The following is a 12,318-nucleotide window of genomic DNA, read 5'->3' as shown; positions in this document are numbered from 1 at the left end:
GGTAAGCAAGAGGTGTGAAATATAGGCGATTGAATTATTTCTAAAACGGATAAAAGCAATGATGATGAAATATCTGAAGGGAGTCAATAATGACTGAAACAATGTTTGATATTTGTAATAAAAATAGCGTATAGAATTGTGGTTTTAACATCCCCCATCTTTGTCACTTTTAGTAAAATAAAAGTAATATATGCTGATGCTGTAGTTTCGCCTCTCTCTCTCTCTCTCTCTCTCTCTCTCTCTCTCTCTCTCTCTCTCTCTCTCTCTCTCTCTCTCTCTCTCTCTCTCTCTCTCTCTCTCTCTCTCTCTCTCTCTCTCTGCAGCCTTGAAGAGTCGTTTTGTTCCATCCTTTCTCTCTGTAGCCTAAATCCTTTCCTCGTTTATTCATATAGTCCTGAGGAAATGCAGATATGTATCCGAGAGGGCGTAATGCATCCTTGATCCACAGGAATCCTGAATCCTTGCAGCTGATTGGCTGCTGCGTCCTGCTTCTTGTTGGGATGGACCTGTTGGATAAAAGGACCATTTTCTAAAGGACACTTGTGTGTTGTACAGACGATCATGCACTGGGGACCATCCTGTAAGACGCTATAATAAGAAATAGGCCTTTCGAGTAGCATCCGAAGACACCATGACGGGGAAACAAGGCGCCGTGCTGTCGGAAAGTTTACATTTATCGGAGAAAAGCTCTCTGGGTGCTAATGGAGGGAGTAACAGCCACCAGCCGAAGAGCAGCGCGACCCATCCGCCGCCCAGGTGCACCGGCTTCGGCATCCATGAGATCCTGGGGCTGAACAAGGAGCCGTCCGCGGCCCCGAGGAGCCCGCTGAGCTCGCTGCCGGCCGGGGCGCACTTGATCGCCGCTCGGTCCTTCCTGGGCCCCGCCGGCATGGGTATGGGCGTCGGGATGGGATTAATCGACCCCGGTCGGATTCCGTCGTTTTACAGACAACCAGTGTTTCTGGAGTCCGTGCTGGCGAACGCGCACGACGTGCACCTGCAGCAGCACAGCAGGTCCGCGGGGCCGCGCGACACCAGCCAGTCTGCCAGCTCAGGTGATGGGAGCTTTGTGTTTGTTCATTTTAAATACGGAGCTCACCGCTACCTGCGATTATTGTGTCATATTCACAACCTACGTCTGTGCCTGTATTGTCATTTTTTCCACACTGTATTATTATTATGGCTGTTATGGTTAGTATTGCTATTATTTTATAGTGTGGCATTACATGAAATTACTGAAATTAAATACAGTAGCAGTGCTGTGTTAGTGTCAGCCGTTATTTATTACATTTATTTTTTTTTTTTAAACAGGCGGTTTTTTTAAAACATTTTTTTATTGTATTAACTGTAATTTCTTCTGTCGTTTTTTTTTCATCCAGACTCGGATGATTTGTCTTCAAATGAAAGAAAACTCTCAAAGTCATCAGTAAGTCAAAGCAAGAAACGGAAGAAAAGACGCCACCGGTTAGTGTTGATGTTTTATGGCAAAAGTTATTTTGTTTACGATGAAATTCACATGACTGTATTCTTAAAGTAACGAGGAGCTTTAACATTTAGGCCGACAGAAATCAACGCGCATGCTTTCTCTCGCCGTCTTTTTTTTTTTTTTTTAACGTTTAGGCTCATGGAAACATAATAAACTAGTCAAATCACTCATAATAATTTTACTATTAATTAAAAGAAGATCGCTTGTGTTTTATGACATCAAATGGTGCATGTTCTGTTTGGTTTCTTACACCATACATATGAATAATACAAGTTATCGTTTATAGAAATAACTCTTATTTATCTAAATATATTCAGTGTTGCTTTACCTTTTGTGTTTTTTTTTAATCAGACTGGCTTGATTCCCGCAGGACACAATATATGTTGTTCAATGTGTCCACAGAGTTAAAATGATAACCCGTTTCCACAGGACGATATTCACCTCGTATCAGCTGGAGGAGCTGGAGAAGGCCTTCAATGAAGCGCACTACCCGGATGTTTATGCCCGAGAGATGCTGGCCATGAAGACAGAGCTACCTGAAGACAGAATACAGGTAATACTCTATTCAGGCACTCTGTCTTTAAGGTCGTGATAATAATTTAATTTAAGAATTTGTCCTTGATTTTAGACCATCATTTCATTTTGTAACAGAGACAGTATTTATGTTTTTTGCTTCATTTTTCATTTTCAGACTTTAGGGTTCACTTTAACTATACTTTTACTAATACTAATTAAGCTTTATTTAAAATCTATTAATTAACCAGCCTACATCAATGAGTTGTAAGGCACTACTTTTAGACACCTTCAGTCCAATAATAATGCTACATTTTAAAGTAAAAATACATTCTGTTCCTTGGCATTTTTTTTCTTCTTCTTTTTGCCTTTCTCATCTTTTATAAGCAAAAGACTCCAATAGGTTCGTGAAGTTGTTTTTTAAACACAAGTGTGTCTTGTATTATTCTGCCTTGGTATGTTCTCGGTGAAAATCACAGCATGCTTACCAAATCAAAGCAAAATTAAAGATACGTATTAATTCAAAGCATCTCAGCCTATTGCTGACATTATTGTAAAGACTCGATATTGTTTCATTTCTAGACTGACACTGCACACCAGACCATTCTTGCAATAAGCAATAGTGTCTTTAAATGCTTGTTTTGCGTGTATGTCATAAGGCAGATATTATGGTCTGCCTGCTGAATGTCCACCTGTAATGGTTCGCCTCCCCATCGGCGCTAACAGCTCCTGTAACATGTGAGCACGTGCCGCCCTGCAGCTCTCTCGTTTTAGGGGAGATGCGCGAAGTGCGTCCCCGTACATCGATCAGAGAAGCCCCCTCCTGCCTGAGCAGAGAGGCTCTCCTCCTGCATTCCTCTCCAGGACAGATGATCTCTCGTCGGGCGCAGTTGGATGTGAAACAATTTGTTCTCGGAGAAGGAGCCGCTAACGACCTAATCAAGCTATCAAGGCGGAAGAAGATTGCAGTGTGACCTGGACCATCCATCTGCCGGCGCGCCTTTTAATCTCCTTCTCATTACGGGCTGCACCGCCACAGCCGCAAATAAATAATAATACAAAAATAAGGAAATAAATAAATAAGCCCAGGCCTGCTCGGATCCTGAACAGCATTAACACCCAATTTCTCATTGAGTGTAATTAGTTAAATCAGACGAGCTCGGGAGGCTGGCTGCTGCTGCTGGAGGGACGCAGGGAGTTCAAATGAAATAACTACATTGAATTTATTAGCACGGGTCAATAGCGCTGCTCCCCCGAGTCCCGGTAGTTTAATTTCCCGTGATATTTGCCCGCCTGCCCGCCATCGATTGGGCCTGAAATTAACTTATTTTTCAATCAGCCGCCGCGTGCCCCTGGGTCACTGCTCCTCGCAGCTCGCACGCGGCTTCTGTTGAGGGGCAGAGAAGCAATTTCTGATGAAAAAAAAGTATATTGTATGAAATGAAGGGTTATCATCAGAATTATCTATTTAAAAAAAAAGCATGAAAACGGTTTGATCGTTTTCTATTTAATACCTGGCTCTCTCTCTCTCTCTCTCTCTCCACAGAGCATCAGAGGTGCTAAGTGTTTAACAATCCTGAGTTGTGCTATAATATCATGTGGCCTCTCTCTGAGCTGACAGACAGCATGCAAAGCCTGAAACATGTTGGCTGTGGCCAAGTGAAGTGTCATGGTGTGTCAAAGCATCTATGATGGGCCACAGGTAGCTGCAGATCAGCTGTGACAGGAGGCTCAGATCATGTAGCAGCAGGCTGAGGGAAAACAATGGCCTCCATCCAAACGGTGCACCTGTTATCTTAAGGTAGTAGGAATCACTGGAGGTTCACAAATTGCTCATCTTTGAGATATATCATGCACAAACAGAAAACGGCTTTAGTAATGATAAATAAATAATGTGCTATAACAACATCCTTTCTAACAAGCCATCATGTTTGCAGATGGCAGCAGAGGATATGGATCAAAAATCCAAATATAAGGATGAACAGCTGCTACATGGAAAACCTAATAACCTAGAATGTATCTTATTGGCTTTAAACTGGCATGTATTGATGACTATTGATAAGCCAAAACATAAGGTGCTTTATTAGAACGTGGTACTTATAGTTCCATGTTGCACAAGGACATTTAAATTGCATACTGCCCTTTCAGCCATTTCTAAACTATTAATCACTAGAGAGTAAAAAAAAATCATAAAAAGTGCACACAATTGTGTTTCAAGTGTGTACATGTGTTGTAGTAAAACTTGTACTCCAATACAAGGTATTTGTCTTGTCTGGAGGTGACTAATAGCTGGTGTTTTGTCCTCCTGTTACAGGTATGGTTTCAGAACCGCAGAGCCAAGTGGAGGAAGAGGGAGAAATGCTGGGGCCGCAGCACGGTGATGGCCGAGTACGGGCTGTACGGAGCCATGGTGAGGCACTCCATCCCCCTGCCAGAGTCCATCCTCAAGTCTGCCAAGGACGGCATCATGGAGTCCTGCGCCCCATGGCTGCTCGGTGAGGCTGATGTCTGACTGTTTCCTTCGCGTTCAGCATCATTGTCTCATTGTGTCAACAGCTCAGCGTTGTTTTAATAGAGAGAATATGTAGCACAGGATTCAATATAACAGCACAGCTATGTGAAATCTTTTCACGTGTAATCACAACTACAGTGGAGTGACGGGCTGACAGTGTGCAGGGACTCAATGCTCTCATTGTAAAGCAGTGGAATGTGGCATACAGACTTTGCATTATAACATTTCCATCCTTGACGCTGGCCTATCATCCATTCGAGCATTAAATTCTAAACCGGAACTATTTTTGCTTGCTATTTTCAGTCCAAGATGGCTTACCAATCAACAGACGCTATTCTAAATCTGAATACCCGCAACTCTTTGCAGGGATGCACAAAAAGTCCACGGAGGCGGCCGTCCCCCCGGCAGCCGGACAGCTCGATGCGCCCCAGCAGCCCAGCTCTCAGAGGGCGGAAGAAGCCGAAGCGGAGGAGAAGAGGTCAGAGGGAAATTCCACCATTTCTAAAGAGGAACTGAGAGAGAACAGCATTGCTGCGCTCAGGGCCAAGGCACAGGAGCACAGTGCCAAAGTGCTCGGGACGGTTTCTCAGGACAGACCGCTGGAGGGCAAACAGGAGCGAGCGGCGGCCGAGGAGAAAGCCGCTGATCCCCTGAGTCCTGCAGAGGAGGAGAGAAGTCCCTAGAGGCCACCGCACTGTGGACTGATGTTATCACGAGTCAATGCAGTGGGCTGCACTTCCCCAACATCACTCACTGTCCTGCAGGTGCTCGTCCCTCATTGACTCCTCTAGAACTGGACTTCTGTAAGAAGAAAACTCATCTGGCTTCATCTGCACAGAGGATGCAAAATGCACTTTTTTTTCTGATTGACTTCCAAGTCCACAGTTGTTGTTGCTTATGCATAGTAGAGACGATTTGACTGAGTGGGAGTAAAGTGTTAATATGGGTGTATATAGATCCCACAGTTATATAGAGAGTCAGATGAGTACAATTTAATTAAGTACAACCGGTATATCATATTAATCAGGACTACCAATGAGCAGTCGAGTGCATTTTATTCCTGGCATTCATTTTAATGTTGCTTGCACAGTTACTGAATGGTGACATTTCAGTTAAAAACATCCCACCGACAGAAAGTCATTGTTGACCTACTCCACACTGTACATACTTGATATATTAATCTCTCTCACTGAGGCACAATTTGACATGTTTACTTGTAGTCTTAAAATTGTTTGTGTTTTCATTTCAAAAATATGTATAACTCCAAATACAAATCATAAAATAGAAATAACCTTTTATTAAATGTGTCTTTTTGGTGTCTATTTGTTCTGCTTTCCTTTCAAACAAATTGACGGTGTCACTGGATCACAATGTTGCTGTTAAGAAGCAACTTGTTGCCACTTGGTGCTCCGCTGGCGGGGCTCATTAGGACGCGGTCTACGCCAAATGCTCGGCTCGGATTAGCCCCAATAATCCGTCGCAGTTGAGAGCCTTCACTTTCAGATTAAATTGAGGGACCAGTGCTTTTGGGACAGGAAAGAGAGGGAAAGCAAAACCTCCCAAGCGGGATGACCTCAGCCTGATTTCAAATGACTTTAATAGATGCTATTACCAGCTGACCCGCAAGCTGTTTCATCCTCTGAGCTAAACACTTAGACAAAGTCCAACAGCTTTACTTGTTGGCAATCTTCATTTTCCAAACAAATCTATATATCACGCCACTTCATGTCAGCATTACGACACGCCTACGCGTCTGCATTAGCTGTAATCCATTTCACGTTTTTAACTTCATCCTCAGTTAGCTGATGGGCTTCCTAATGAGTTGAACAATTGAGTTCTACTCCAATTAAACAGAGGGCAATTTCAAAGGGCAAGGGACGGCTGCTATCAGTATGCTGCTGATGTCTCGGCACTGAATGGCCCTCAGATTGGAACCATAATGTCACCCGATGGGGAAAAGGTTGCTAATTATGTTGTTGACAGAGATAAGGATACACACAATAACTGATGCTGGCTAGCAAATGGACTGGAGTGTGTCAGAGTAATCAGACATGTTGATCGAGTGAACCTGCGGCCTCTACGTGCAATGAAGGAAGTCCATCGCAAGTAAAAGGACGTGTGCAGGGATTCTCACAGTCCAGGAAAGAATGAACCTGAGAGAAGTATTTAGAAAGATGCTTGGCGTGAATAGTGTTGGAGGTATATAGAGGGGCGTGCTTGAGATTTGAAGGGTGGATTTGTGATGGAGAGCTCATGCTACAACATGAAATAAGTTTTGTTTTAAACCTTAAGAGACAGATACACTTCAGACAACATGGATCCTCAAATATAAAAACATTCTCCCTGAGCTGACAAAGTATTTCCCCATGGGGATTAATAAAGTATCTATCTATCTATCTATCTATCTATCTATCTATCTATCTATCTATCTATCTATCTATCTATCTATCTATCTATCTATCTATCTATCTATCTATATATCTATCTATCTATCTATCTATCTTTAGCAGAATTGTCCTTTAACAGTCGGTGTAATGACATCACTGATTAAAGGTGCATGTTATGGCTGCTTCCTTCACCATTCTGCAGTTTAAACACATCTGTAATTTCCATTTTCTAAATCCAAACCGAATGTTAGAGATTGCCGTGTGACTCAGTTTTTTACCGTGCGACAGACAACATGGCTATAAGGATGCAAATGTCGGTCTGCTCACTGCGTTGCCCACTCTGTCCTCTTAACGGTGGGAGGGAGGGATTGTAATGGCATTTTGAGAAAATGTTCATCTTTTTAGATTAATTCAAAAAATCTTTGGTGATGCATTCACTTTTCAGATGGTGCCATCAACAGGTCATCATTTTCATTGGTTCAATACTTAGAGGAGTTCATATTCTTGAACTTTCAGGATAATTCAACTCACATTATAAGCAACAAACATCATAAGGAATATGATTTAGCACGTCCTCTTCCAAGGTGGAATCCTCATTAAAGCCAGCAGTCATGTTGTGGTTTGCAGTAGAGAGCCCTCACCTCCACAGACCCTCAACCCAATTCAGTTATTGAGGCCAAGACATATACAGAGGGAGGATTATTCCTCTAAGTGCAAAGCTATATTTAATCCCCCGAGAGTGGAATAGAAGGTTTCGGTTATAATAAATCAGATTTGCTGAAGATCAAGCTGTTTACATTGGATTTGAGGAGGTAATTCACAGGATCCCTTATGATGGGCAGTCTGCTTGTTGAAGACCATCACAAGATCATTTCAATCCATGCAAAGAGAGATCAGAGGGAGGTTTATGGAACGATTTCCAGTAATGCAACATTAACATTCAATTTATTTGTGATGGGGCTGTGAGGAATGCGCTTTCATTGGTGAGATTAAGTGCATGCTCATCATTTTGGGAAGACTCTGGACCCCAGATGCTGCTGAGTGGAGATCCAACACAAGAAGTAGTGAAACTGAACGCGGTGTTGTTCTGCCCTCTGCTGGACAGACACTACAACTACAGCCAGAGTCATTCAGATGGCTTTTGATAGAGCTCGACCGTTTAAAGACATACTTTTTCTTTGTAAATGATGCTATTCATGCATCATTTGTGTGCCTTCCATGTGTCTCTATGGGAATTAATTTGTCATCAGCTGACAAACAATTCTCACAACAAGGTCCTTTAATAGCTGTTCCTGAACCTTTGACCGTATCACATGATCTCATCACAGAATTGTACTGTAGATATTCTCCATTTGTGTGTGCACTTGAGTGTGGACGTAACAAATGACACTATACTCTCGTTACAGTAACAAGGACGCTTTTGTGTACACACGTTTTTCTGTGTAAAAAATCAATATTTTCCCTTTTGCCTAAACAGGCTAATCCTTTTATCACTCCATCCCTGTATTTGAAGTCTCATTCGTTACAAAGTAAAGTCAAAAGTCACATGAAAAATCAGCCTCATAACCTGTGAGGATGGAACAGAAGAAAGAAGATAAATCATCAGCAGAGAAGAAGCTGCAGCTGATTCTCTGGAAATTATTATAAATGTTTGGGGTTCATGCAGAGTTCATGGAGCGACTGGTTATACTGGACCAGAGAGGCTGAGTGGACTGCTTATGAACAAGTGGAGAACCTGGAGCAGACTGTGGAGGACAGCTGAGCACAACAACACCCAGATGTACTCGATGTCAACAACCACTTTGCTGCCTGAAACATTGTGTGTGTGCGCACTACGATACACAATGTGCAGTCTCTGTTGCGTGTGCTGGAGGCCGCATCCACTGTGGAGTTCATGTAGTTTACATGCAGACGTTGTCTGCTTTGGTGATGGTTTATTCTACTGCTCGTTTTATTTATTGTTGACAATGTTTGTTGAATTGTAAGTTTCGTGTCTTTTCTGGTCGATTGTCGTCGGGCGACACAGGGGAAAGATGTTGTCTATTTTGTTGTCTGATTAATTATCAGTTGTATTCTCACACTGCAGCCTGTCGGTTTAGACTGAGGAGTTTTTTTGGTGCTGATGTTGTTGCACTTGTTTAAACGTGTATAATTGAATGACATTTTGTTACTTTAAGATGTTCTTTAAGTTAACAACAGTTTTATACATCATCCTCCACACAGTTATGTTTACCCAGAGACCACTGACTTACATTTTACTTTTACCTGATATATGTTTTGACTCAAGTTTTTGCTTTTGCTTGAGTACAATATTGTATTACTCTTTCCACCCCTGTTGCTACTTTACTATGTACTTTTAAAAAGAGTATGAAATTCATCTTTTATCATGATCCAGATGCAACAATGGGTGAATAAAAATAAAAAAGTTAATTCATACAACAAAGGGCCTCGATATTAACACATGTTTAATGCATGCACATAAACATGCATACACAAGCTGCATGTTTTTACAGGCAGCAGATGCAATAGTGTTAATGTATGAGTGTGAGAAGTTACACTATGTAGACAGTGCTCTGTGTGCGTGAGTGTGTTTACACACACATACCAGCTAATTTACATACATACATATCCCCATGTGTCATTCTGTCTGTTAATGCAGTTGATTTGTGAGCATCACGTTGAACAACAAGGCCCATCCTACTGCCTGCGTGTAGTGCTATATTTCATCCACACGGGGGCAGTCTTGAGCTTCTTTCACAATCAGAACGTTGTAAATTTGTGGTCAGGTAAATTATATTACAAGTAACATTACAAGTTCACAGTTACAACTATAATACAGTCAATACATGAAAATCCAGCAGCTCACATCTGACATCGATTCATATCTGTACGGCTGGGGAAAAAAGGGGGTTAATATACAATTTCTAGAGAAGACATGATCTGATATCTTGATCAATATTCTCATCTCTCATCACTCTTCTGGTGCTCTCGGTGATGAGGCTGTCAGCTGTGGGTTAATGGAGACGGGATTGATACTGCGGCTAAATGATCTGTCTTGGCTGGGGGCTGATTTCATCGCCAAAGCTCAGAGGGTTTGATCCCACAAAGCCAGCCAGTTCATTTTTTACCCTCCACTGGGTAAAAATCATCATCTCCGTCCTTCAAACTGGCTGAAATCTGCATTCTGTGGGTGTGCAGGATATTATGCTGGTGTTTTATTTGTGATGATGCTAATTTAGCCTCACAAGCCTTTTGATTGAAGTCTGGTGTCGATGTCTGTGGTTTATCGAGTACTACTCTGTGCTTTCATTATGCTCTATAAAAGTCTGGCTACAGCAGGGGAAGAAACAAGGGAATTACATAATGGAAACATAAACAGCACTCTCTTCCACCTGCTGACCTGTTGGCATTTCCTTTTATCATAAAAGCTGTCAAATCATCCACCACTGAAATTCAAATCCCTCAGTAAACATATGCATTTGATTTTATTTCCCCCCCAAAAAATGAAAGAATTTGAAAGCTTCTTATGCGTCAGGATTATCGGGTTAGAGTGATTACAGTGGGTGGTGGGACTTCTGTGTCCCCAGATAACCTTCATGTCTCAGATCAGCTTTATAGACCTGACTCCTATGTGGGGCTGCTTGCTCGTCTAGTAATGGATATCAGTTATCCCTTGAAGTTGAACTTGACTGCTTGTCCCAGAAAGATTCATGATGTGTGGCACAACACCAGCGGCCGTCTACCGCAGCTGCCCTCCAGCCTCCACTGCTCGGTATATTCAGCGGGCCATCTGTGGGCAGTTTCTGAAGCCAACTCCAGTCATCCGAGCGGATGTAAACTGTGTTAGTCTCGATTTGCGTGAATATTTTCATACCTAGCCTTTGTCTCCTCCTGCTTTATACCGCCTGTCTCATAAACAGACAACACCCCTCTCTGTGAAGTGTCAGGTACTCTGTTTGATTGAATTGAAACCAACTCATCTCCCTGCTTTAGATGCTTCTGCTGGCACAAAGCGGCAGTTTTGTGCAACGCTTAGAGCGAAAAAGAAATCCAATCTTTACTTATGAAGAGAAGAGAAGCAGCTAGACATGGCTCCCTTGTTGCTTAAGAGTGATAAGCCAGAATGTAGAGGCTGTGAGGTCCTTATCAGTGCAGAGTCCTGACAAATGCCGGCGCCACAGAGGGAGGCATGTTGCTGTGCGACAAAGGTGTGAGGCCAGATAAGCATGTTTGTGAAATGCCTCAAAGATGAGCTTAACTCTGATATGGACAGGGGGTGAGGGAGGGAGAGAGAGAGAGAGAGAGAGAGAGAGAGAGAGAGAGAGAGAGCGAGAGAGAGAGAGAGAGAGAGAGAGAGAGAGAGAGAGAGAGAGAGAGAGAGAGAGAGAGAGAGAGAGGGAGGGGAGAGGACTGTGGACAGAGGGGGAGAGAGGAGAGAGGGAGAAGAGAGGAGAGGAGAGAGATGGACAATAGAGGAGAGAGGCAGAGTTTTAGAAATGGATGCTGGCGTCAGAGTGGATGGGATGTCTTCAGTCCCTCATGCACACTTACTGCAATAGAACAACATGTTGCTCATTGGCCTGCTGAAGCAGTGGTATTAAGATTTTTTAGACTGTAATATTAATGCATCAACACATCAGTAGCATTTTACTGTTTTCTCTGGTAAAGGCAGAGCAAGAGCTAGTTTAACTACTACTACAGTTAGTTTAGTGTCTAACGGGTCACAAACTAAATCTGAGAGGGTGTCAGATGAGTAATGGGAGATGAAAGAAGAAAAAGAAACAGAACTCCACAGCACACATTTGTATTCATGTTTAGTTTTTACCTTTTTTGGAATAATACATGGAGGTTCCACCTCTTTGAATTGAAAGTGGAAACAGCTAATAGTGATACTGCTAACAACCTGTAGACTTGACTGAAAATGAAGTGTAAAGTAGCATACAATAAAGAACCTAAAGTAAATTAAGTGCAAGTACATCACAATGATGTATGTTGCCCTTTAGCTAAGAATCCTTCGAGATCAACCTACAACTAGAGAGATGCAGAGTAATAATATCTGTCATTATTATTTGGTAAAGTGTTTTTTGTTTTTAGGACTTCAGATAAACAACATAAATGTTGCTTTTATTAAATCTACAGTGGGGCACAATCCATCCCTTTGCTCACGACATTTAGACTAAGTTACCAAACAAGATAAACCCAAAGGTATTTCATGTTGCTCTTCTTACGATGATATATATATATATATATATATATATATATATATATATATATATATATATATATATATATATATATATATATATATATTCTTTGTTTGTGAATTAAACAAAGCAATGTTATATATATATATATATATATATATATATATATATATATATATATATATATATATATATATATATATATATATATATGTG

General features: G+C 41.8%; 1 protein-coding gene across 1 annotated transcript; it reads left to right on the top strand.

Annotated features, from left to right (window-relative positions):
* Positions 1-631: 631 nt before the first annotated feature.
* Positions 632-5,214, top strand: vsx2 (visual system homeobox 2). The gene is made up of 5 exons (XM_068580891.1): positions 632-1,055; positions 1,380-1,464; positions 1,916-2,039; positions 4,314-4,494; positions 4,878-5,214. Exons 1-5 carry the CDS (start codon positions 632-634, stop codon positions 5,192-5,194), a joined length of 1,131 nt encoding a protein of 376 aa, XP_068436992.1. The 3' UTR covers positions 5,195-5,214.
* The last annotated feature ends 7,104 nt before the right edge of the window (positions 5,215-12,318 follow it).

Source organism: Clinocottus analis, unplaced genomic scaffold, assembly GCF_023055335.1.
Source record: "Clinocottus analis isolate CAN_PGR_092001 unplaced genomic scaffold, fCliAna1.0.p SCAF_17, whole genome shotgun sequence".
Classification (NCBI taxonomy): Eukaryota; Metazoa; Chordata; class Actinopteri; order Perciformes; family Cottidae; genus Clinocottus; species Clinocottus analis.
Note: the sequence above shows the minus strand (reverse complement) of the source record. Positions and strands in the feature narration are given on the sequence as shown.